Here is a 27384-nt window from a genome sequence, read left to right on the forward strand (position 1 = left end):
CACAGGTTGGATTCTATTTTATTCTAGACTAGATCTCACATTTCATTTTTTGGCGTGAACAAAATTTCCAGGTTATGATGAATGAGCAAATATAATTGCCTCTTTCAGTATTAGTTTTTTTTTTATGATGCACCATGGCAACAATAAAATATTTCACTAGCTGGGCCCACGTCCTCATTTTAGATTTGACAGTGTTTTAGTGGGTAAAAATGAATGCTTTGACATGAATTGAGCTGCGGTTTGGGGAAAGCCTCGAAGGGGACTGGCGATGGCTCCCAGGCCTGGCAGATGCCCATGTACTAAATAGAAATGAAGAAGTTAAAGAACTGAGAACAAGAAGGGAGGGAGGGTGGGGCACGTAAACCAGAATGAACAGCTTGCAGAACTGGGGGAACCTATATAGATGACAACCGGAAGGAGCATGTTTGGAGGCGTGGTCCTGGTCCTGAAATTCCGATAGATAATTTCCAACTAAACTGTACATTAATTATTCCAGTCACTTACTGAATTGCATAAAAGCACCAAGTCATTTTGTTTTGGATTTAGTCCCAGATAAAAGATGGGTTGTAGTTTTTAGACATTTTTGCCTAACTGAAATCTTATTGAGGTTCCTATTCTGTCATATATCTACGCAATAATAAAAGGGCTAGGGTTATGGTTATGGTCTATCTTCAGTAAGATAGATTCACACAAATCACTTTTGCATATAACGCCAGTACCGAACCCAAGCATCGGTCCAACCCAACAAAGCAGAACTTCAAAATAAGTCGACCCATCAAAGCAAGACAATGTCATGCTCACAAGTATCGTCTTCATCTAGATCTGCTACCTGCTTAATGCTACAGTCACACTAAGGAAAACAAACCATGGCACAACCTTAATTACTGCAAAAGTGTGCAATGAACTTGCCTTGCCTCTGAAATAATTTTTGAATTTGCTTTGGAAATTTGCTTTGGAAAAAAGGGACCAGATCTGCAACCATTCAGTCAGTTGCTGGCTTCAAAGTGTCAACACAGCATTAAAACAACAAAAAGATGGAGTCAGTCTGCTACCAGTTTACAATTACATTGGGTCAAGTTGGCAATAACATGCAATCTGTCTGTGATAATACGGCAATTAACTGGGATACATTTGCTTAAATTACAAATCTGTTGCAATCAACAAACACAGAAAGTAAAACAAACACATTCATCTCATAGATTTAAAAATAACACAAATAATACAGCAGTTTACCTGTACACACAAGCTTGCTTTTCTGTAGGAATATAATCAGATTATAATCAGCTGGCAACCAATTGAGTTGAGGTCCTTATTACAAAGTGATGGATTGTAGACGAATTGCAATTATCAGTGCAGACTGACTCAGACTTCAGTATATTGGCAATCTGTCTGCATTTATACATTATCAAGATCTTATTTGTCAATCTTCTCCAATTTTTTTGAGAGTGATTGCAGTCAGTCCGAGTTGGAATACGACCGTTTCAAGACAGGTTGCTTCCTACCAGGCGACCTGTGCAGTCATCTTGTGATTGCCCAGATTAAAGGTGTTACACAGTTAACCTCTGGATTACCCAGGAGGTCAAGGAGGTTGCCATCCTATTTTCACCCTAGTGTGACTGAGCCATTAAGTTTCTCCACAATCATGCATCTTCTGTAATTTTTGCTCTTCATACTTCTGTATCTACATTCAACCATTTAACACAAATTGTGTTAAATTGGGCCAAATTTCCCCCTGAATCACTCATGATGTCCTGAAAGTTCCTTGGTTTACAACCAAGTTTTCAAACATCAAGTGGGAGGAAATCTGGAGATGCTAAAACACAATCCGCTAGTTCATCTTGATCCATCAACATGCACATCACATCTACAATCTATGAGAGAACAGAAATCACAACTGAGTAACAAAGAGACTTCTAAAGAGAAAGTCCACAAAGAGAGAGACAGGGAGCATGCAGACACCAAAGCCGGAGTTAGCATCGAGAGTTCGCTTCATGCTGAAGTACATCCAACATGTTAGTAGAAATACACTCAATGTGACTTTGAAGGTGTAACCACAGACACAGCATTGCAAGACAAAGTTTAACATGTCAGAAATTACATCTGACTACCTATTTATGTCGGGAGTTCCCTGTAGTTTCAAAATGAAGTGTCAAAATGCTAAAGAAAAGTCTGGTGATGTTTTATATATTAAGTTTGATATATTTTGGTTCTTGTCAACAAACAGTCACATGTCCAATCCAACACTGAGTTTTGTCTCCTGCTAGCAACTAACACTAAAGAAAACATTACAAATAAAAATAATTTATAACACAAAAAAACCTAAAGGGTTCCAAAATGGATCCCTGAGGAACACCAGATTTCATATTCACAGAAGCAGAATTGCAAGTGATCTATTTATACATCTAAAGATAATATTTTGTTCTTGTTTTTTTTTCTTTTATTTGACTGTTTTATTTGATATTTATCTACATATAAACATGAATTAGTAAACATGAATAGTAAGAAATCCCAGCTGATTATACTAGATAACTTAAAAATGATCACATTTGTTTTTTGGTTTAGTCCCAAATAAATTGATGAGTTAGAATTTTTGTGTGCATTAAGTGTAACATAATGCTATAAACACACACCCAAAATTGTATTCAAATTTGAGGACTAAAGGCCATGCATAAATAAAACAGTAAATCCCTGGTGACAGAAAAATAGATCTTGGGTGCATTTGTAACATAAACTATGTATTGTGCTGAATTGAGGTAGCGGTTCTTACACAATAAGTACCAAACTGAATATCCTGAAGCTTGGTGGCGACGTGGAGCATGGATTATTGAAGAAACCTGTTACATTTTGGTTTTAATTCACTTTAAACTTGCAAAAGAAGACAATGGCTTTGCAATTAGGCTACTTCATTCAGTCATATTAAATGAGTGTGTCCTGGAAAAACAACACAGGCCTTGAAATGAACCCTTGTGAAAAACTAGATTCACTATCTAATCTAAGTAAATTTGCTAGAATTAGAGAACCATCACAGGACATTTTCAGCCACACCATCCCTATGCAGGCGTGGTATGCAATGAAGGCACTAGTTTCTTAAAAGATAAATGAGTGTATTTTGGCTATAGAAGCATGGATAAAACTCAGGGAGGAGCTCAAGGTGGTTGGATAGGTCTATTAATGTTGTACTTTTAAACAGGACATGGCTATTTGTTTTCTACCAACCACCAAAACAGTCACTGCACTACTTTAACTCTGTGGTTATTATTTTAAACTTGATGAAGTGGTTATTTTAACCCAAACCACAATGTTTCCCTATTGAAATGCACCAAAACACCTATAGCCAATCAGAAGTTATTTCACTGCTACAAAGAAGGATCAAAGCTTTTGACCCAGTAATCTCTCACTTCTCTTGTTTTATGTGGACCATTGTTGACGAATGAAAAGGACTGTTTTGTTGGCAATAGTTTGGTTTTCTTTGTAATTGATATTAAAAAAAAATATTGACCTAAAAATAGAAAATATGAATGATGTAAACCCTGAGGTACATCACACTGACAAATGGATTGTTGTTTTACTCCATACAAAACACCACCAGACTTATTTGTGAACTCTGGATCCAGACGTGATCCGTGACTCCTCACTTTGGTTAATTTTGAGAGTAAAACAGTGTCTCTGATCAATACTGTCGGCTGTGGCTCTGCTTAGACATGCCCCTGAAGTGCAGTGTTTTTGGCCAGCAAGTGCTTACTTACCAAGGATTAATATAAAAAGCCAAAAGATAGTCAGTCCAAAGGCAGGATGGCAGTAGGGTAAGGAAGGCAAAGAGACTTCTTCGCCTGAAGGGGGTTCAAATAAAAACAAGAATAAAAAAAATAAAAAATAAAAAATGAAAAAAAAAAACAGACACGAGGGGGGTGATAGGTTGGGGACAGAACATGGTGCTCCATTAGTAAAGAGGCACAGAGCGTCAAGAGCTTCACATTAGTGCTGAACACAGAGTTAATGCATCATGCAGCCGCTCAGAGAGTGTCCTGTTGTGTCTCTGGAGGACAACAGGAGTCTGTATGCTGCTGGACGTCAATGGTCACTCTGTTTCTTTTACACAACCCCCCAGCCTGAGTTTGTGACATCACTGCGTCCTCCCTGCCATCCCACAATGCAACCCTCAGCCAGGACCGACACCATGTATAAACAGTTCTCAGTTTGTCACTTGGCAGTGACAGCCACCTTTATGAACCTGATGATCTCATTTACATTTGTGGTGCCTGGGTAATGACCCCACTGATGCCGATACATTTATGAACTCCTCTTTGTCCGTCTGGGTTTTCCTGAGTTTTCTTGATGAAGCTCGGGAGCACAAACATTAAAATTTAAGTCATGTCAAACTTCTACATTTTATTGCCACAGACTTAAATGTCTCTGTAGTATCAAGTAATAAAACTAAGTCTAAAACTAATACTAAAACAACTTACTGGATGAATTATCTTGCTGACTTGTTCATAAAAATGAGAAAACATTTAGCCGGCTAGATACACTGGATAATACACTGTTAGTTTCATTCCAATTTTTATCATTGAAAAATATTTGCATCACCTTCTTGCTAATAAAATTATCTAACCTATGTCATAAAAGTGTAAAACTGTGAGTTTAAAAAATGAATATCCCAGGAAGTGAGCTTTGAGGTACACCATACTGGTTTTACACTGGTTGCTTTGGACTTTTTTCAGGATTTGTTGAAAGCAATCAAAGAATTCACATAAAAATCAGGTTAATTAGAAGGTAAATTACATTAATTACATTAAGACTTATCTTCCTTAAGTTTTTCCCCCCACAAACATGACATTTGACGACCTCCCCTGAGGTGTAGCAAGTTTCTACACTTCAGTGTATATTAATGAAGAGGTGGTTTGATGACAATTACAGTCATTTTTGGGTTTCTCCAAGAGTAGGTCCATTGGAAGAGACCACCTTTGCTAAATTCTGATGCGCAATAAGCAGCCTGACATATGATAGAAACTGCTCAGTTCATATAAGAACTCCTATTAGGCTTTCAAGGCATAAAGAGTTCAATCAGAATTAAACATAACATTGTACAAAACATATGGAGAATTGTTCATCATGATGTGTTTCTTGCTTATACCTTTCATATTTTACAACTATAAATAACCTAACTGTACATCATATTTATATTGTTTTGCTCTATTTTTTATGCTGTTTGTGGTTTTTGTTTTTCTTTAAGTGGTTCCATTGTTATATAACATAAAAAGGGATCATTTAGTTCTTTAAAACTTGATATATTCAGATAAATGCTCTTGAAAGAATTTCCTTTTGGAGCATCAGTGGGGGCATCGCGTTTTCATCACATCCACACTGCTGTGACATCACACAGTGAGTCTGTCCACATGCACATTAAAAGCAAACTGCACCATCACATCAAGAAGAAGAAGACACTCTGATGGAAATGTGCATTTAGTGATGGAAGGTCAAATACAACAGCAGATGGAAGCCAAGGTTCTGCCTTAACTGACCGTCTTTCAGCTGTTATATTAATCACAAATCTCCAAATGTTTGTCAGAAATAACATGTGAGACTGAATCTGATCCATCAGCCACTTCACAGTTTAAAAACAGGCACTTTTTGCCTCTTCTGCTTGATTTTAAAGGAGAAATAAAATTGAATTATCTTTTCTTGTTTTGAACAAATTAACACGACTGACTCAAAAAGCAACATTTTGTCCTTTTAATCTGAGATTAGGGGAAATTCAAAGCTTTCATCATCATCAAACACCCCATTTCAGCTGGTCCAAACAAAGCAGGCAAGGGTGCTGAGCTCTTTGTCGTCGTCATCATCATCATCATGGTCATCGTCACCTCAAGCTGTATAAAGCACCACAGATGAGCTATAATCTGTGCCTATATGTTCAAATCCCTAATCTGCCTCTTCAATCCCCCTTCCGGGCTGCTAATCTGCCTCTGATTGGGTCTTTCGTGGGTGTTTGCACATCCAAACCGAGGTTGTGTGATTACTCAAAATCCAAGCTAAAACAACATCCACCCGTGCGTGAACGCTTAATTTGTGATCTGAAGATGAACAAACACATGACGAAGCTCGTACCAGTTATATGGAAGCTTTCCGTCTCTCTCAAACGAGGCGAAGTTGACAAAGGTCTCCGCGCCACACTCTCTGAAACAGAAATTAAAAAGCACATGTGGTGAGAACAGCTCAGTTTGAGGAACTCAGAAATTATAGATGACTTATAAGGAAATGGAGGAAGCTGTGAAGTGAGTATGAAAAGAAAATTTACAGTGAAGTAAAGAATTTATCAAGCCATCGGAAAATAACGACTTTCTTTGCTCAAACATTTTAGAAACATTTTAAAAAATAAAAATTCAAAAAGGTGAAAAATAAAAATGAAAAAGATAGAATAACTGGAGAGATGATGCAGGGTAAAGTTACGATCATAAGGTAATCATAACTTTGTAACACAGTTTAAACATTTTAACCTCTGCATGTGATTCACTAGTAAAAGTCTGCATGCCGCATTCTGATTGGCTCATGTGAAAAATTTGAAATAATTCTGCTTACTGATGTTTATTAATGCTTTACATTACATTTTTTAACGACTTTGGCCACATAAAATTAAATGTAGAACTATTAATTTATAATTTTATAATGTTAACTTTTGCATTCAATTATTTTGACACATTTAAAAAACACTACTCAATGTTAAAAAGGTTCTAGTGCGTCTGTAGTCTGACCTACATTAAAAAACCTGAATTATAACGTAAGTGTAACGAAAACTGTTGAGTAAAAATTATATGATTTAATTTTAAATTAACGTCAACATTTTTAAATGCACCATTTTAATGTCACAGCATTTATATCCTGCATAAATATGATACAAAAACTCCTGAATTGAATGTGCAAAGTAGAAACTGATTTAAAATGTATTCATTCTAACTTTTGTATTAAATTGATTTTTTTTCATAATTTTTATGTTAAAAAAGTAAATCTTTTATTTTTGTCATACAAGTATTTTTTATTTTCCACATTATATTTGAGATGTAGCATTAAGATACATTCAAAAAAATCTGTATTTTATTTTAGTACAAAAGAGAATACCATTATTCTATAAATCTGTAAAACACACATATTACAGTACACACAGTGTAATACTGTGTAAATATTGCTTCCTCAATAACGTGTAGGTCTATAAAGTGCCTCGTAAACACCGCCCATGCCGCTCAGCCTCCTGACAAGAGGAAGTAGTTTGCGTCCTAACTCGTGCGTGTCATGACTCTAAGAAAAAAAGGTGTTGTGAATTATGAATGCCAGTTAGCTGGGCATTAACGGCTGACCACAGCAGACCACAGCTTGACCGCTTTACAGATTAGTGTACAGCATGCAGACACCCTCTCAGTTATTTCCTCAGAAATTCAGCTGTGAATCACTCTGAAGCTCCAAGATTATTCATGCTCATAAACTCCAATAACTGTGATCCAAATTCCATCATTTCTATTCTAAATGAAGGACTTTACTTTTCTTAAAACTAGAATAAAGTCCATAAACTGATCTCAATGGGCATTTCAAAAACAAGACATTCAGGACGCATGCTTGTTTTGTTTTTTTTGCAGGATCTGCTGCAGAAATGCACACAGAAACTAACCTCATACACTACAACTCATGCACAATAAACTCATACACTGTATCTCAAACACTGTAACTGTCACACAGAGTGAAGCTGTTAAGGCCAAATGAACAACAGATGACTGCGTGACAGCAGAGGGCACTGCTGCTGTGCTGACTTTGAGTTACCTGGTCATCTGCAGGTGTTTCTTGCGCAGCACAAGCAGGAACAGAACGAGCAGGCTGATGAGCAGGATGCTGAGGACAGCCAGAGCCGAGATGGCAGCAACGCTTGGATTCATCTCTTTGGCTGCAGATATACAGACAGACGCACAGACAGACGTTGTTACCTCTCAGCACAGTCCTCTCCGATTTCATCAGTTTTCTCAACACAGAACCCTTCCTGTATGGTACTTTCACATTAAAGTTCTTTTATCAAGCGGGTGGCCTCCAACTGTACTTTGCTACAAAGATATACTATAAAAGATCGACATAGAAATTGTGAGCTTCTTGTTGTGTTGAAAGAGGGGTGGATCTCACAATCCTTACTCACTGGTTAACACCTGTTATGACAAGGTGCTAACCAATGAGCTTGCTGCTCCTCTGTGACTAACGGCACCAAAACGTTTCACTGAGTCGCTGCAAGCAGCTGGAAAGAGTTCACTGAGCTCAGCTCCACAGCACAAATCTTCTTCATGTCACACTCACCCTCAGTGGCTGCAGTTCACTTTACTGCCTGCAGGAGTGACTAAAAACATTTTAAATCTTCAAATTAAAGAGCTGCACTTAGTTCAGTTTTCACTTTTAAGATGTTTCAGGGCTCAAATAAAGACAGTCACTGCCCTCCTACGGTGCAGGTAAATGGTGCCACCTACCAACGGTGCTGACGCTGATGTGTGTGGGTTTGCTGGGCGTGCTGTAGCTGAAGCTGGTAACGGTGCAGTTGTAGCTGGACGATGGTATCAAACCAGAAATGGTGACCACGTGGGAGGTGGAGGTCTGCGGCTCAAGGGCCTGAGGAAGAGGAAGAAGAGGTCAGATTTGTAGTCCAGATAAAGACAAAGGGCTGAGCGGCTGCTGACCCCAGCCTGGTGCTGAGCAGTAAGACTGAATCACTAAAAGTGTATTTTTGTTTATGACCACATATTTCACATTTTCCAAAACTCTTTGGTGTTTTGTTGTTGTTACTACTATAACCCTGGTTCCAGTATGTGCTTCACTGCTAAATCTGTCAAGACGTTTAAAAAGAAGAAGCTAAAGAAAATTGTACTGTCTTAATTTTCCCAAATATTTCCATGGTTACGTGGCACTTCCTGTTTCTGCAACTCTAATTTTAAATTTGGTCAAACGAGAGACTTCTCACTGGACAGAAACCACCGAGCAGTGCACTCAAGTTTGAATCATTAACAACAGCCTGAAGCTTTCCTTGCCATTCTACGATCAGACATCTTATTGACCTGCATCTCTGCACACGTGTTGCCAAATTACCCTTGGCAGCACTAGGCCTATCTAAATCCTTTTTGTTAGTCTCCTTTTATCGCCTACCTCTTCATATGGAACCATGGATGTGACCAAGTTTCTGTTCTCAAGGTCCAGACCTCCAACACCAGTTCCTGCTAACCTCCCTGCAGTCATTCGCCTTTATTTTACCTGAAAGCTGGACTCATATCAAAAATGTTCTCTTAGCGAGTCAGCTGCTGTACAAACTCACAGCATCCCACAGATACCACGCAGCACATATATGTGATCCACAGCCATCCACAACGAAAACACGCCTCCTTCACCATGTTCTTCATCATCTGCAGAAAAAACCTGTCTGATGACTCCAAAAGCAGCTGTTTTGGAGCACAGCTGGAAACAGCTGTAAGTTTCCTGCTGTCAGAGGCTTTGGGTTCTAACGTGCAGATGACCCGAGAGGTTGTGGTCAAATCATCCAAATGCATCACAGGCAGAAATTTTTTTTCTCTCTTTTTAAAAGTAAAGTAGGATTTATTTCCAAAATAAAAGATTTATTTCACTTTTAAGCTTTCTAATGAGATTAGCTGCAACTGATCCACATAAACACCAACTCGCACCAGCAAACACAGGTGCTGAGCGGCTCTTTGGGACATCACTTTGCTTTCATGATAAAAAAAACTTCCGCCTGCAGACGGTAAACCAGCCATTACACTGAAAGGACGTTAAAAAACAACAAAACACAGTCAGGGATGAAAGCTCGATACGGGAAGAAAACCATGTTTTCTAAACTCTTCTCCTATAGACTTTAAGACTGACAGACGCTCAAAAAATCTGATCAGAAATCAGCTGATTTTTTTCCTTTCAGATGCGAAACAACAGATTTCCCAATTGTTTGCCATTTGTCATTATTTAACTGCTTAAAGGGATATACGCCAGCTGTATAAAAATAATCTTGTTTTACTGTCCCAACAATATCAGGCCGATCGTGCTCTCTCCACCTCAGCTGGTGTGGGTCAAATGCAACCAATCACATCAGAGTCCTCACAGATCTGAGTTTGGTCTCAGACTGAAAGTGAAAAGTTTCAACTGGTTTATGGTGCTGAAGAGCTCGAGTTTTGGACCTCCTATAATTTGACGCTGACTCATCCTTTTATATATAATCTGATTCATTTCGAGACACCATGAAAGCTTTTCAACTCGCTGCAGGACACCCCGACCACAAGACCCAGGCATTTCATGACATGTCATCATGTTTTACTGCAGACTTCAGGCTTTGTGTGAGTTTATTTTGAGTCAGTCTACTCTCAAGTTTTAAACAGCTAAAATAAAAGAAGGAAACAATCAACCATCTCCCTTAGATGTGAACTCACTCTATTCTGCTTTCAGCTTTGATCACACTTTCAGTTCTTTAATTAAAGCCGGCATCCAGCTCGTTAGCTTGGGAACAAACTAAATTTCAAGCCTGCAGGTAAAAACACGTGTTCAGCATCAGCAGCTCGTTATCTCTGCAAACCTGGTCCCCTGTGTCTGTGTCCGGGTTCATTACTGTGTTCAGGGAGCTTCAGTTTGGGATTATTGATTACTGCATTTTATTATTCTTTGGGTCACATGATCAGAAAACTGTTAATACAGATCCCATGTGGCCAATATGAAACAAATTCACCAGCCTGAGAGAGCCTCAATGAATTTATTCACGCTGATGCTCGAAGAAAACGTCTGCGACTTCTGTCATTCCTCCTCTTTGTTTCTACAGCAATTAAAATCTGATTTGCAAAAATCGAACTTTTTAGTTGTAGCAGCTAAAATGAGGCTTGGAGTTCCCCAGGGATCGATCCTCGGTCCTCACTCGATCTGTCTGGTTTATTTCTCATCAGCATGTCATCTCATCTCATGTTTAACAACTTCCACATTTCTGCGGGATTATCTCAGAAACTTTCAGATCAGCAAAACACAAAAGTAGTTCCTTTATTATTGATTTATCTGCGCATCACATTTTTATTTTCACAATTAACAAAAGTTTGGTTGACTTAATGTCTGAACAACATAGAAAAATCTTTGAAATGAATGAATTTGTATGAGTTAAAACAGAAAACACTTGCAGAGCTGAAACTAACTTGTAATCTCGCTCTTTTGTAATCCTTTCCTAATCGTCTCAGACCTGCAGCTGAGGCAATGAAAGCTGATATAGAGCATGGCTGAAGCACTTTTACCTTGAGCTGCTCCTTGCTGGCTTTGCTGGGTCTGCAGAGGACCTGGTAATAGTCGACCACTCCCTCCTCGGTCCACAGCAGAGTCACGGACGAGTGAGTGGCGTTGACGGCATACAGCGATCTGGGAGGAGCCGGCTCTGCAGGAAACAGCAGTGAAAACCCTTCACGAGAGCTTACAGTACAGGACGAACTGCAGTGGTGAACTGCAGGGCCGAGCCGAGCCGAAGCTTGCTAAAGACCCCGCACTTCCTCTGAGGAGGACTGAAATAGTCTGATACGCTCAGAAGGGGAAGTGGAGAAAATGAAGTTTCATGTTCACTCTGTGAGTCTGACCTCAGACCCACAGCACAGATTAACAAGCAGAGAGGCTGCCGCGCGGCGATCAGCACCGAGACGTCTTTCCCACTTACATCCTTCACGTTTTAAAACTCCTGCAGCCCAGTGTTTCATTTTCTCAATTATCTCTCTACAAACTGACAGAAACAGCAAACACGTTTTATACGTCATCCTATCACAAGGACAGAATTTTTACCCCCATGAAAAAGAAGTGCTGCATAGCTCTTCCAAACATCCTGGTTTTATTTTGGATGCTTACATTGTTGTAATTTGCACACAGGAACTAAAGTATTCCAAAAAAAAAAAAAAGCCTGCTCAGTGTCTCACACTCATCTCCTAAATGATCCCAGCCCGTTCTGCTTTGGAGAACCTCTCAGGTTCCTCCAGATCTGCCCCCAGATCGTCCTCAACATACTTCAGTCTGACACGAAGGTGTCTCTTCTGCAGAAGTGGAATTGTTCTCAGTCTGCAGCCTCATTACTCAACATTATAACTTGATAATTTTCTAAATCCACCTCCTGCTTTATGAGCATAACTGATTCTTTTTCTCAGGTCTAAAGTGATTTCTTTGGTTTAATGCGTGATGCTTTCTCAGCAACAGCTCAAACTTTTACTGGAGTTTAATACTGAGTGTAATCCAGAAGCTAACCCTCCCTTTAACTCAATTTTACAGCTCTGAGAATTACAGAGTTAAAGGTCGGCCTTTCAGTGGGGTGAAAATATTGTTCAGTTATAGTGTACTAATATAAATCATTTATGCTTTCTCAAGAAAACTGGGATGATTCTTTTGAAAAAGCACTCTGGGAACTTTGGGGGAGTTAGTCTGTTAGCAGTGAATACCTTTGTATTCTTTGTTTTTCTTAGAGTTATTATATCTTTGTTAATTGCAGTGAATACTCGCTGACCCAGTTTGATGATGTTTGGCGTGGACGTGTTCCTGCTGCGCTCTGTGCATGCCGTCACCGTCAGGTTGTAGATGTCTCCAGGAGGCAGAGGGAGGCTTGCCCGCATCACATTCCGAGTCACCTGACACAGCACCACATGTAAACAACACGTAAACAACATGTAAATAACACTTGAACAGCGTGCACACAGTCAGTCCTGAGTGCCCCCTTCCTCCATCTGATAGGGTCATATTCTGCTCTGCCTCTGTCCCACGCGGAGCTGCTGAAAGATTAACAGTGCAGGTATTTTCCTAAAATATCTTTTTAATCTGCCCTGAATAAAACTAAAAATATCCCTGCAGTAAATCCTCACAGCTGTCTGTGTCTCCATTTAGTCACTGTGACCGTCTGCTTCCACGAACTAACGATTAAATATAAATGATCAGCTCTGAGTGTGGAAGCTTCATTAAACTTTTGCAGACCTGCTGACTCAGTCTTTGTACTCTTATATCTAATTATAATTTTAAATTACATTCAACCTCAAAGACCGAACAGACTGTATATAAAAGATGGACATCACCAATGTGACATTAGCCATTGCTTTGCAAAGCCATGTCCTCTAACCTCCAGCAGAGGCCCCAGCAGTGATGGAGTCCGCAGAAACTCTCAGGTTACATCATTAGGGGTGTGGCCTCTTTGACTGACAGGTGGCTGTAGCTGCCAGCTGTCAGTTAGGCTTACATTTAGCAAACTGGACCTCTGGACTGTGTTTGTGTTGTTGGAGTCTTTTGGAGCATTTTTAATGACATTATCTGACCAATAATAAAGCTGCTGTGAGGTTATTATAGAGACAAACTTTGCTAAACAATGCTAACCAAGTTAGCTAGCATTAGATGATAACTTAGCATTCCACCCTCTTATCCAAACAAAACAAACATTTTAAGAAACAAGAAAACAACGAGCTGGCGCCCAGAATGCTAACAAAACTAATGAATGATGTCATGGTGGCTATGCTCATCTTTTATATACACATTTGACCACATTTGGAAAAGGAAGTGTAATTTTTGGTTTCAGTCCCCGAGGTCAATGCTCATTACTGAGATTTCTATTTCACATAAATTCTTCAAAATAAAGTTACATTTCTCTTGTTTGTTGTGTTTTTGTAAGCTGGTTTAATTGTTTACACATTTATCAGAACTATTAGTAGCAATCTAGTAGAAATGAAGACTGCTTAACATCCTGAATATAGTTGACATCTACACGCCATTTGTATACACTCTCAATTAAACCTCCAACATGGCTTGGGACCCTCAGACACTTGATCACAGAAGCGAGCTCAGGCTACGGTGGTAATTGGACTCGTAGAGCAGCGACGTCTGCAGGTCATTCTCCTGCTGCTAATCAGACCATCGAACCAACCCGAAGGAGAGAGTCAATAACAGCTCCGCTCGACCCTGAAATAATGAGCTGCTGCTGGAGACACACTCATCACCACACAAACGCACAAATACACCTAAAACAGCAAGAACGTGTCTCAGAGTGTCGTGAACACCTAGACAGATGTGTCTGGACTCACGTCAACGGAGTACGTCTTCTCCGGTCCCTTCTTCCCGACAGCGACCACTTGCCAGTGCAGCATCCTTGAGTGCGACAGGTCAATGAAGAGCTCGCCGTATGTCCAGCGGACGTACAGAATGCCATGAGAGTAATCCACAGAGGAGATGTGAGGCGCCTCGGGAGCTGAGAGGAGGAAGAGGAAGGAGACCTGCATCATACGTTTGCAGACACATTAAAGATGTGCCGTCTGGATCTTCACAAGAAATATCAGCAAATAAAAGCCAAAATTAAAAAAAAACAAAAAACGTAAGAAACAATAAAAATTTATGCGTTTTGTTCTTCATCTGTGAGCTGCATTATCAGTAAACCCAGAAAAAGATATAAAATAAAAACAAAATGAATTAGATCATTAAAAATATACATTTATTTTATTTATTTCTATTTTTATGCATAAATTTTAAATTGTATATTTATTGTATTATTTCAGGGAGTGACCAAATTGAGTAATATTTAAACAAAATTTTAAAAAAAAATTTAAAATGTTGAACACTAAAATGTGTTTTAATTTTGCATGTTTTTATTTCTTAATTTATTTTTTATTTATTTTTAGAGCTGATGGATGAATACAGAAGAATAAAAAATATTCATGAAGAAAAAATGGCTTGAAATTATGTGTCTAAATGTCTCTTTATATAAAAACTAAATAAATCAGTAAAAACAAATTTAAAAGTCTATTTATTCTATTTTTAAGTCTAAGTGTGTTTGCTGGATCCTGGCCCAGCCTCCCTCGCAGCGTCCTTGCAGCGGTGAGGCATTACCTGTGACGAAGCTCACGGTGGAGCTTTCGCAGCAGCTGAGCGGTGGGTCACCCCACGTCACCATGGAAACACGGAAATTATAATACCAGGCAGGCAGCAAGTCAGTCACCCTCTGAGAGGAAATAGAGACAAATACGGTGAGGTGGACGTGGCATGGTGCCATGAAATGTTTCCTGTGACGGAGACAGACTGGTTACCACTGAGGCGATGACGGAGGCGGTGGCGGCGATCTCGTAGTAGGTGGTCCACTCAGAGGCAAGCGTGACGGGGTTGAAGAAGAAGGTCTGCAACACGTATTTCCTGAAGGCAACGTGGTATGGACGCTGCCAGCTGAGGATCACCGCCGTTGGACTCAGGGGGTAAACGGTGAGCTCGCGCACGCCGGTGGGCTCTGACACAGCACACCGACACAGGCGGGATTTAAGAGTGGAACAGGAAGAACAGGAGCAGTGAACAGGAAGTGGGACTGAAAAAGACGCATAAAGTGATAAAGTGACGCTCACCGATATCGATGATGACGGGCTCCGACGGCGGGCTGATCAGGGGTCCATTGGTGTGATAGACGACCACCCGGTATTGAGCACCCGGCGTCAGGTTGGTGATGATGTCACTCGTCGAGTTTTCCTGTGATTATATAGTTAAACACATATATATGTATTAAAAAATTTTTTTTATTATTTATTCAAAAGACCCCCCCCCCCTGTGTGAGCTTCAATCTGCGGTGCGCGGCCAGTGATGAGTGCCGTGCCATACCTCGCTGCAGTAGGTGTTCTCCATCCTCTGGCTCAGGCTGGGCTTCAGGCAGGTGGTGGAAACCACTGACACCAGGCTCCCATTGTGGTTCTGCGACGATGGCGCCCAGGAGATGGCAGCGGTGCTCGAGTCCAGCAGCCTGACGCTAACGGCTTGAGGACGCTCTCGCAGGTCCTCCAGCAGCTCGCCGCTGGGACCTGTAACCATTAATAAACCAGCGAAGGAGCAGGTCAACAGGAAGTGGATTACGTTAACAATGACAACACTAGAACAAAGATGCATTTGATTGAATCCATCCTTTATTGCCACACGATGCTGCATGCGCCATAATCACTTCCTGTACACTTACCGAGGTAGAAGGTGAAGGCAGTGTCCCCACTGCTCTCTCGGGACTCGCAGTCTCCAGACGAGCTCAGTGTGGTCACTTGCACACGGTATATTCCCGGCTCCGTTAACTCTGTAAAGAACTCGTGAGTGCTTTCATCCACCGTCGCTGTTTCTGTCGAGTTACCTGAGGAGCAGAGCGAGAGGTTCAGATGCCAACACGGGAACATCTGAGATGTTCTTTATTCAGCTGCTTCCTGCTTACCATCTCTGTAGATGTAGACGTTGAAACCGTCGTAGCTGGTGGGTGGGCGCGGTGGCAGCCAGCGCAGTTCCAAAAGGATTGGCGGAAGCCTGGTGGGCAGGACAGAAGGCTCGGCAGGGAGTGCCATGGCCGAGCCCGGCTCGTTGGAGTCTTCGTACTCGGGCAGCACGCCATTAACGAACTCCTCATCCTTGTCGGCAGGAGATGGCTCCGTCGGATCCAGCCAGTAGCTCGAAGGCTCTGCCTCCTCCGTGCGGCTGTTGTTCACATCAATGGGGGCGCTCACCGTCAACACTTTTGTGGAGTTGAAGGGGGCGTAAGTGACTCCTATTACCTCATCTGAGGTATTCTCCTCAGCCTGGGTCTCCTCCTCCTCCCGCTCCTCCATCAGTGGGACGTCCCGGGCCTGGCGGGGGGATCGCTGCCCACTATCATGTGGGAGCATGTCGGGGAGCTGACCTGGAGCTGCCCTCTGGCTCAAATGGATGATCTTATAGGAGATGTTGAGGGGAGGGTGGGGCACTGGGGGGAGAGAGGGGAGTGAATTATTCTGAGCAGGAAATGGCTAGTCAGCTCGCCAGACGAAGCTCCTCCCGTCTCATCATACATCACTGTTTAAAAAAATGAGGCAGCAGGTCCTCGCTGGAGGCCTCTGAACCGGGCCGCCATGTTCTCCAGACCTGATCACTGTATTTACTAAGGCAACGATTCCTGAAAGTAGAACTTAGAGCTTCATGCAGGAAGGTCTGCCTCAGAGCCAATCTAATCTACTCAGTACAGAGCAAGCACTGGACTCTCACAGTGGGAGGGGCCTCACCTGTCCGATGATGCAGCGGTGTGTGAGTGATGTCACTGTGGGTCACCAGTGCAGTTTGGTACACGGTGGCCTCTGAGATCAGCTGGAAGGTGATGTTTCGGTAACACATCCCCGGTAACCAGTGCTTAAACACTGTCTTCCCCCTGTAGAAATCTACAAACAACAAGCAGAAAGAAACTGTTAGCACAAAAACACTCTCTTTATTCCTGGAGCTGTGTTAACATCTGTCAGCAGTCAGGACATGAACACCAAAGCACTGAGCGACTATGAGTCTGGAGCAGCTGAAATCAGGTCTGGTCTTTCTCACTCACTATGTGTTAATAGACCCCTCAGCACTGAATCATACTTGTTATTAATCTCTGGCTCTCTTCCACAGCATGTCTTTTACACTGTCTTCCTTCTCACTCCCCCAACCGGTCGCAGCTCCCTGAGCCTGGTTCTGTCAGAGGTTTCTTCCTGTTAAAATGGAGTTTTTCCTTCCCACTGTCGCCAAAGTGCTTGCTCATTGGGGGTCATATGATTGCTAGGTTTTTCTCTGTGTGTATTATTGTAGGGTCTACCTTACAATATGAAGCGCCTTGAGGCGACTGTTGTTGTGATTCGGTGCTTTATAAATAAATTGAATTGAATTGAAATGGAGTCCCTCGGGGGTCAATCCTGGGTCCTCTTTCCTTTATATTTGCCTCCACTGAGGTGTGTGCAGGTAAACTTGAAATAACTTGGTTCAGCTCAATTTAGTTTTATTTATATATAACACCAAATCACAACATCAGTTGTCTCAAGCCGCTTTAAGTGGAATAACGTGCTTTCAGAAATGCTTTCCATTAGAGAAAGGCAAGGGCGCACCAGAGTTCCCCGGAGGATTTCTACCCAATCAGAATCTTCAGTTTGGAAGGGGCCGGGCATTTATTCAGACAGACACATTCTTCTATCGCTACTCACGTGCCTTCACCTCCCAGTGAGACTGTGAACTACAATAACTGTCCTCACATTCAGGCAGAAGGCTCATATTGGTTTACAAAACACTAAATTACACTAAATAGCACCCACTCATACAAACAGAATGAAATGTTCTACCTTTATAGAGCATCGATCGGCGCTCCTGTCCTTCAGCGTAGCTGATGTTGACTCTGCTGAAGACGTTTCTGGTCGGAGGATCGATTTCAAACACCACGCCAGTCTCTGGAGCCTCCTTATAGTCCAATATCTGAGCGCTGCGGACAGGAAGCGGCTCTGAAGAGACAAACGAAACTGAGTCGAACATCACGATCACAGAACTACAGAACAGAGATGTAAGCCCTTTATTTGAACTACATGTCTAATATGCAAAATTTAAAAAATAATAACATTTTCCTAATCCTTGCAACAACAGGTTTTTTTTAAGGAGAATTATCCTCATGTTGAGGATAATTCTCCTTCATATACAGGGAGTGCAGAATTATTAGGCAAGTTGTATTTTTGAGGAATAACTTTATTATTGAACAACAACCATGTTCTCAATGAACCCAAAAAACTCATTAATATCAAAGCTGAATGTTTTTGGAAGTAGTTTTTAGTTTGTTTTTAGTTTTAGCTATTTTAGGGGGATATCTGTGTGTGCAGGTGACGATTACTGTGCAGAATTATTAGGCAACTTAACAAAAAACAAATATATACCCATTTCAATTTATTTTTACCAGTGACACCAATATAACATCTCCACATTCACAAATATACATTTCTGACATTCAAAAACAAAACAAAAACAAATCAGCGACCAATATAGCCACCTTTCTTTGCAAGGACACTCAAAAGCCTGCCATCCATGGATTCTGTCAGTGTTTTGATCTGTTCACCATCAACATTGCGTGCAGCAGCAACCACAGCCTCCCAGACACTGTTCAGAGAGGTGTACTGTTTTCCCTCCTTGTAAATCTCACATTTGATGATGGACCACAGGTTCTCAATGGGGTTCAGATCAGGTGAACAAGGTGGCCATGTCATTTGTTTTTCTTCTTTTATACCCTTCTTGCCAGCCACGCTGTGGAGTACTTGGACGCGTGTGATGGAGCATTGTCCTGCATGAAAATCATGTTTTTCTTGAAGGATGCAGACTTCTTCCTGTACCACTGCTTGAAGAAGGTGTCTTCCAGAAACTGGCAGTAGGACTGGGAGTTGAGCTTGACTCCATCCTCAACCCGAAAAGGCCCCACAAGCTCATCTTTGATGATACCAGCCCAAACCAGTACTCCACCTCCACCTTGCTGGCGTCTGAGTCGGACTGGAGCTCTCTGCCCTTTACCAATCCAGCCACAGGCCCATCCATCTGGCCCATCAAGACTCACTCTCATTTCATCAGTCCATAAAACCTTAGAAAAATCAGTCTTGAGATATTTCTTGGCCCAGTCTTGACGTTTCAGCTTGTGTGTCTTGTTCAGTGGTGGTCGTCTTTCAGCCTTTCTTACCTTGGCCATGTCTCTGAGTATTGCACACCTTGTGCTTTTGGGCACTCCAGTGATGTTGCAGCTCTGAAATATGGCCAAACTGGTGGCAAGTGGCATCTTGGCAGCTGCACGCTTGACTTTTCTCAGTTCATGGGCAGTTATTTGGCGACTTGGTTTTTCCACACGCTTCTTGCGACCCTGTTGACTATTTTGAATGAAACGCTTGATTGTTCGATGATCACGCTTCAGAAGCTTTGCAATGTTGAGACTGCTGCATCCCTCTGCAAGATATCTCACTATTTTTGACTTTTCTGAGCCTGTCAAGTCCTTCTTTTGACCCATTTTGCCAAAGGAAAGGACGTTGCCTAATAATTATGCACACCTGATATGGGGTGTTGATGTCATTAGACCACACCCCTTCTCATTACAGAGATGCACATCACCTAATATGCTTAATTGGTAGTAGGCTTTCGAGCCTATACAGCTTGGAGTAAGACAACATGCATGAAGAGGATGATGTGGACAAAATACTCATTTGCCTAATAATTCTGCACTCCCTGTATGCTCCTGTATTACACATAATCAATTAAACAAACCTCAACCACTTTTAAAGCTTAAATCTACAGAATAATCCAGATAAATCAGACTTTTACAGCATTGACTTCTGCAGTCACCGATGATGATCAAGCTAAGAGAATTTGAAGGTAAAAACAGTCTGCTGATTATTTCAGTTGATCGTTTAACTGGTTTTAAAAACATCAGAAAACATCAGAAATGTCCAAAATGACGTTCCAGGTTATTAAAAATGGAAAGCAGTGACTCTCAGGTTTATTTCCTGTAAAGGCCAGCAGCTAAACATGGTGCGATCCTGTAATATCAGAATCAGTGATTTTGAACCCCCAACCCCGTGATTGGAGAGGTTCTTACTCGTGAGCACGGCAACTGTCTTCATGGGGCGGGACCAAGCCTGTCCCCGTCTGAGCAGCAGCCCCACCGTGTAGCAGAGGCCGTGGAAGGAGGCGTTGTACAGCAGAGGCTCGCTGGTGTTTACGAACTGGATCAGGATGGTTCGAGGTTCTCCAGAGATCTGCACCGCATACGCCGTGACGTTCTCCTGCAGGTCTGAGCTATCCAAAGTCGCCACAATCAAACCTTCGTCGTTTACGGTCGCCTGGAACGCCGTCATGCTCTGAAAAAGAAAAATGTGAGCAAACAAAGAGGTTAAAGTTTATTTCAGCTTAGATGAAGCAGCTCCTTTCACTCTGACCCGCTGAGCTCTGGTGAGGCCCAAACGCACTGGATCCTGCCCCTCAACAGGATTCCCAGAATAGGCCAATCAGAAGAAAGTGGGCTCTCGGATAGGGGTTATTAAAGAGACAGCTTTGTTTAGATAAAGAAGGATTATTATTAACTGTGAATAATGCAGAGCAGCTCTGGTGGAGTCCAGGAAGAAACATGGAACAGAACATGATTTATTTCTGAAAGTTAAGAAATCAAAAGTGAAAACAGCTCAAAAGCTGCACAGCCTCTCACACTGAGCGCAAAGATGATTTGTGTTCTTGTCTCTCCTGTCCTGAGCTGAGCAGGCTGGTCTGCCTTCGTTAAATCTGACATCAGGAGGTCGACTCCCCGCCAAGCACCATCCGTGTGCATAAAGGTCACGCTGCTGATTGAATCACATGATCACAGCACCACACATTTCATTCAGTTACAACCCACTATTTGATACTGGTCACTGATTGGTTCCTGGTCTGAAACAGGAGATGTCAGCTGATTCCACCTTAAAGGAGTTTTTTTTTTCTTCCTGATGATAAAACCATACAGAAGTGTCAAACTAATTCTTGGATTCGTGTGTTTTGGTTCTGTGTATTTATTGTGCCGTCAGTTTCCATGTATCTTATCTAAGAGCGGCTGCGCTCCGGCTGAGGTCGGATCGGTCGGTTAGAGCCTGTGTTTCCTGTTTGTGGATCAGCAGCAGCTCAGTGACACGATTGCCTACAGCAGCTTCATGAAAGCACTGCGACCTGCTGTGACTGCGGAGCAGATTATCCATCCGCACAGAACCTGACCCACATTTCAAACAGTCACGAACGTGTGCTGCACCGAGGCATGATGGAATCTACCCTGACACCGTGAGGACGTTAAATATTCAGCGACAAACAGAGAAAGCGAAGCGGGTTAAATGTTAGTAAATGTAAAGTGTAGCAGGAGCTGACCTACATCCAGGAAGGAAACATTTCTGAACCTTTCAGCTGAGAACAACCATTATCCCAACTCCTCCATGCAGGACACAGGCTCTGGTTTTACTGTCTTTTTAGCGCTGTGCTTAATAAGAATACAGTGTAACCTCAATCTAGACTTTACAGACATTTGGATCGCTGAAAAAAAAACAAACCCTCAGGTTGAAAACATCAATTGACTTCTATTTAAAGAACACAAAAACACACTGTGTAAATACAGTATATATGATCTAAAAATGATAAAACTGTTATCATTCAGTGTTTCACACAAATTCTCTCAAAAAGCCATTAAAGAGATGAGGGAAATGTTCTGTATGATGTATGCAGAATCAAATAAAACTATCAGTTTTATCAAAGAGCCATCTTTGTAATTGCTGTGCCTGATATAAAACTTTTGTATTTTCCTTCAACTGCTGTTAAAACTCTCTGTGAACGACCTCCGCCTACGAAGCTTCACCTCCTCTAACAGCACGCCTCCACATTAGACTGTAGAAGATAAATCTCTCTCTCTCTCTCTATAGAAAGGAGGCAAATAAAAGCTCAGCCTACTCTGGTTTGGCCTTTTAAAATGCCAGGCCGGCACTCTGGCTTAATGACTGCTGTGGTACGGTATTTGGACAGAGCAGGTCCATAAAGATGGGAAGGGAGGTGGGGGAGGAGGTGCTGAGGTCTATTTGTGGAGTTAGATAAAGAAAAAGGAAGAACATAGGTTTGTTTGTGGAAAGGAAACTGACTGTGTGGTGCACCTCATGGCTCGATCCTGGGTCCTCCTCTTTTCTGTACTTACATCAACAGTACATCTAACTGAGCTTTTTCCTGTATGCAGGTGATACTCAACTGTACCTCTTTACTTTCCTGAAGCTGGAAGTCAGGGTATTTGGAGGAAGTTGGATGTTGGATCAAAATGAAATTGTTCTTCTGTCTGTCTAGGTTTTCTGTCATTAAGGTCACGATAATCTAAGGAGCTTGGAAAGCAAGCAGGTGGCAGGTGGACTTCTTTAAATTTCTTGAAGGCATTTCACCTCTTATTCAAGAGGTTTCTTCAGTTCTTAAAATGTGGAAAGTCTTAGCTATCTACAACCTTGTGGAGGTTGCCCTTATTTTGAAAAACAAAACTTTTTTTTTTAGAATTAATTCATGATTATGTCATTTTGTTTTGATTTGATTCATATGTGGAGCATGGCTCTCATTGTTTAGAGCTTAATCAATAACCTGATGGAGGTGGTAGATGAGCTGATCCTAATGGGAACACGAACCTCCAGAACATATTTAATCACAATCCACAAGCCGCTTTCTACTTTCTAAATTAAAGGGTACCTATTCTTTATTTTCTTATTATCTGTCGTGGATATATTGTTTCACTGTAGTACACCTCATAACCTCTGGGTGCTGCCCCTCTGCATGCCTGTGAAGTTAGTCAATCAGAAGATAGTGTGCTTTCAGGGAGAAGCTAAAACAGCTTGTTTCAGAGGACCAATTAAGGGGCTGCACCAATATCCAGTTCAAATTCCAAGAGTAAAAATAAGTTTCAAAATGAGCTGAATGTATATGTCAGCTTCACACAATCAAGTTTTGAAAACTTATTTTAGATGGCAAAAATTGATACTCAGATATTAATCAATACTTAAATTACAATCTGATCAGACAGCTATTCTGAGTTGAAAGAACCCCTCCCATCACTAACACTAGGCACAGCTTCAGGAGGAAGTTCAGAGGTCAGTGGACAGACCGGTTTGTCTTTATGACCGAAGCAGAAAAGTCGACCAGAAGCTGCACAGAAACAACCTTAAAGTACCAGTCACATAGTTACTGTTGTTACTTCTGTTGTTGTTTGTATTGTTCCAGTCTCTATTTAAAAGAAAAACACTAAAGCCTCTAATTTTTCCTGTGGTACTGCAGTATTCCCATATATGCAATACTCTCTTGGGGATCAGTGATGAGTTAGAAATTCAAGTATCGTGACAACCCGAGCTGTCGCCACATTGCAACCATCGACATCAGCCTGAGTGAGAGTGGAAGAGAAAATCCACACTGACTCATTCAAGGCTCCACTGCTCTGCTGTCGCCATGGCAACAGTGATGAAAGGAGCACCACGTTTAGGGTGGGTGGCGGCGCAGCAGGATTACCACGGAGACGCTGCAGAGCATGGGGGCTCAATGCTACTAATGTACCCCCAGCCCCCACATCGGGCCAGAATCACATGACCCCAGCTGTTTCACTGATCAGCGAGTTTGGTCAATAAGAAGATCCTCTGAGAGCCTGAACATCAAAACCTGCAACACATTTCCTCAGGTTATCTTTAGTTTCACCCACTGTTCACTCATTAACTGTCCAACTAATCCTACAGCTCCAAGAGCTACACACTCAGCACCGCTTACACTTTTCCAAAGAGAAAGGTTTTCGATTTCTCTGCAGATCACAGACTTTCTGAGGGTCAAGCACTGCCGTACATACTCAGACAGGAACAAAACAACATCAATGGTCTGTCAGCACTGATCAATTTTCTTTCAATCAATGTCTGTAACGACACACTGTAAATAAAAGATGGAAGCAGTCACTGGTTTTTGGACTCATCTTAGAAAAAACTGTATGGGAACAACATACAGACGCTGATGCCTGCTAATTGGTAACATCCAAATAAATTCCTAAAACTGGTGCTCAGACTTCCTGGATAGCCTGTTAGTACAGTAATCTCACAGCAGCCATATTATTGGTCTGATAAAGTAATTAAAAATGCTCCCAAAGGCTCCAACAGCACAAATATGGTCCAGAGGTCCAGTTAAGAGACTCAAATTAGTTGACATAAGGCAGGTTGCAGGTAGAGGCCACGCTTCTAATAATGCAAACTTTAAGCTCTAATGCAAGTTAATAAGGTGACTTACAATAATATTCTCCTCTTGTGCAGTTGTTTGTGTCTCTAACTCCTGATATAAACCCCAGATAAACTGTTAGTCTCCTTCTTCTCCTGTATATAGAACTGTGTCATCTGCGTATAGAGACGCTTTTCTTCTCATTCCTCTCTTTTACTTACTCTTATCTTTATTCCTTAACAAAAGTTTGGTACAGTTGTAATGAAGGGGGAAATTATCTATAGAGACCACAACACTTCTGTATCAGGCTGTAAACATGTTTATTTCTGCTGTAAAGTTTTTAACATTACAGTCTATGGAGACTGACTCACTGCTTTGGCCTCTGCTGGGTGCTAGAGGAACTGCAGGTTTTGGCTTCTATTAAACCAGGGGTGTCCAACTCCAGGCCTCAAAGGCCGGTGTCCAGCAGGTTTTAGATATCACCCTGGGTCAACACACCTGAATCAAATGATTAGTTCATTACCAGGCCTGTGGAGAACTTCAAGACATGTTGAGGAGGTAATTTAGTCATTTAAATCAGCTGTGTTGCATCAAAGACACATCTAAAGTCTGTAGGACACCAGCCCTTGAGGCCTGGAGTTGGACACCCCTGTATTAAACTGTGTTAATGATCAGGTCCTGATGAGTGTTTCTATTGTAAAACTTGTTCTGAACTTCTTACAACTGTAGGCTGATCATAAAAAAGATCAAAATTAAAGTAACACTAAAATTTCTAAATAATACAAATGAACTGAAAGAAGCAAACAGAGCGTAGAAACTAAAACTAAAAACACTGAATCCTCAGAGTTGTGTCAGGACACCAGCTCATCCTTTCATGAGGGGAAAGTGATTCTGAGTAAGTGAATGAATGTGACCCTGTGAATGGCTGCAGACGGACAGCCAACAGGGGGTGGAGTCAGGGGTCGGGAGGCTTCACCCTCAGGCAGCTGCCAGCATTATCATGCAAACCTGCAAAGCTGTGTGGAGGCAGGTGGGGAAGACGGGGGGGGGGTGTTCTGGATGGGCTTTTTTCAGACTTTTATGGCTCACCTCAGACTTTTTGGCTTGATTAGAGCAGAGTAAATCTTCCCTTTTTTGAATGTAGTCTGGTGAGGGTAAATTTCATAACTCTAAAAACAACCTGAGCCTCACAACTTCTGCAGATTCCTCTTGACTCTATTTTTCCTGCGTGGAAAAGTTCAGCTTGGTGTTTTTTTCTGATGAAATCCAATCTGAGGCCTTTCCTTCATCATGTTTCTGGCCTCTCTCTTACAAGAGTGTTACACTAAAATCTCCACTTTTCTTTATGTAGCCTGGTGAGGCTCAGAGGTCTTTTCATGCGGTGCTTCCTTTCACCGGAATAACAAAAGATGGCTGACAGCTCTCTGCCTCATTCACAGAACAATGAGAACCTTTCCAACGAGCTCTCCAAAGCAGGTTCCCACAGAAGAAGCTGCTGCAACAACCAAACCGAATGAAGCGGAACGCAGAGGTACAAACATCGGGCATCAAACGCCGGGAAGCGAGTTTACGGCTCTCAAGATCTGTAAAAAAACAGAAAGAGACTGAAAATGTTTTTCCCACACTTAAGAAGCTGGAACAGGGACTTGATTGGTTGATTATTTCAAGTACTATAACAAGCCTAATGAGGTAATGTGACCACAATAAGGTAAAATGTCCGACATTTAGGGCTGGGGCTCATTGCTGTAATCAAAAAATGGAGAAGAAACTTCTTATAAGTAAGTATCAACTCCAAAAGCTGCAGTTCCTCTAATGTCCATTAGGGAAGTTTGTCTTAACTCATGTGAAGACGCTCTGGTAAAGAACACGAGGAAGGAAACTAAAAGTTAACTTCTGGAATTAAATTCAACACGTTACTGTAAGTGATGTTTTTCTTGACCTTAAATGTGGACTGAGGGGTTCAGTGAACCTCATTTTCATCGCCTGTCACTAGAAAAGATCCAGAAGGATCTGCAGCTCCATATATATTTTAGATTCAACCAATCAGATGGCCCCATGTGAAACTGTGGACCAATCAATGACAATGCGTCCCTCCGTGGAGGCTTTCTGTTCTCACCGTCTGGATTCTGAAATGACACAGAGCTTCAGGGTGAAGTTGATCATTTTCAGTCCTTCATCAGATCCCAATGCATCATGGTGGTGGAGCTGGAGGTGGAGGAGCTTCTTTAGTGACCTTCCTAAACGTTTCATTAGAGCTCAGCAGGAAAAGTGGCGAATCACCTTCTCTTCATCAGCTCACCATAACCATCATCATGTGACTAACAACACGTAAAAGGTCCATCAGCTGATTACACAATCAAAGCCAACAGGAAGCCTATCTTATTTATAAGACCTTTCAAAGTAAACGTTCCCATTAGTAGGGAGATAAAAACCCAAAGTCGAGCTGTGATAACTGTTATTCTGAAAGAGGGCTGAAGCAGGAAGAACCTTCCATGTTCTACAGAGAGGATGAGGAAGGATGAAGACTGGTCGTGTGTGGTGATTGGCTCTGGATCATTCTGGCACTTGCTCTTTATAAACCTTTGACCTAAAGAAGCCCGTCCAGCCTCTGTTCTGGGTGTCTGAGGTTGTACTCGTTGTTATTCCACTCGGCTGCAGCTGAATCGCATGGGCGACATGGCGGCTCAAAGAAGAAGCTCAGTGTTTGCTCTGCAGATCTAACTCTGATTAAATTCTAATCGGGCCTCTGTTAACCCTCCGCCGCTCTGATTATGCCCTCACATTATTGCCCTCTGTCACATACAGGGATAAACCCTCCAACGTAATCCAAGACGCACATTAAAGTCACGAATGTGTGAATATTCAGAG

At 41.7% G+C, this 27384-nt stretch overlaps 1 protein-coding gene across 3 annotated transcripts in view; it reads right to left on the reverse strand.

Annotated features, from left to right (window-relative positions):
* Window positions 1-27384, reverse strand: part of ptpro (protein tyrosine phosphatase receptor type O) — a 42211-nt gene that overhangs the window by 11955 nt on the left and 2872 nt on the right. For 2 of the 3 annotated variants that reach the window (XM_026146736.1, XM_026146735.1), the window contains exons 2-16: window positions 20393-20654; window positions 18120-18275; window positions 17043-17195; window positions 16226-16747; window positions 15986-16147; window positions 15637-15833; window positions 15387-15507; window positions 15081-15274; window positions 14884-14995; window positions 14085-14248; window positions 12530-12650; window positions 11289-11425; window positions 8496-8634; window positions 7810-7930; window positions 6109-6177 (exon numbers count right to left, since the gene is read on the reverse strand). In XM_026146736.1, coding sequence (XP_026002521.1) covers window positions 6109-6177; window positions 7810-7930; window positions 8496-8634; window positions 11289-11425; window positions 12530-12650; window positions 14085-14248; window positions 14884-14995; window positions 15081-15274; window positions 15387-15507; window positions 15637-15833; window positions 15986-16147; window positions 16226-16747; window positions 17043-17195; window positions 18120-18275; window positions 20393-20654 — 2630 coding nt within the window. Of the gene's footprint in view, window positions 1-3746; window positions 3831-6108; window positions 6178-7809; window positions 7931-8495; window positions 8635-11288; window positions 11426-12529; window positions 12651-14084; window positions 14249-14883; window positions 14996-15080; window positions 15275-15386; window positions 15508-15636; window positions 15834-15985; window positions 16148-16225; window positions 16748-17042; window positions 17196-18119; window positions 18276-20392; window positions 20655-27384 lie in introns of all 3 variants that reach the window. The other variant, XM_026146733.1, reaches the window with a different exon arrangement.

The sequence above is a fragment of the Astatotilapia calliptera genome, chromosome 17 (genome assembly GCF_900246225.1).
Source record: "Astatotilapia calliptera chromosome 17, fAstCal1.2, whole genome shotgun sequence".
NCBI lineage: Eukaryota > Metazoa > Chordata > Actinopteri > Cichliformes > Cichlidae > Astatotilapia > Astatotilapia calliptera.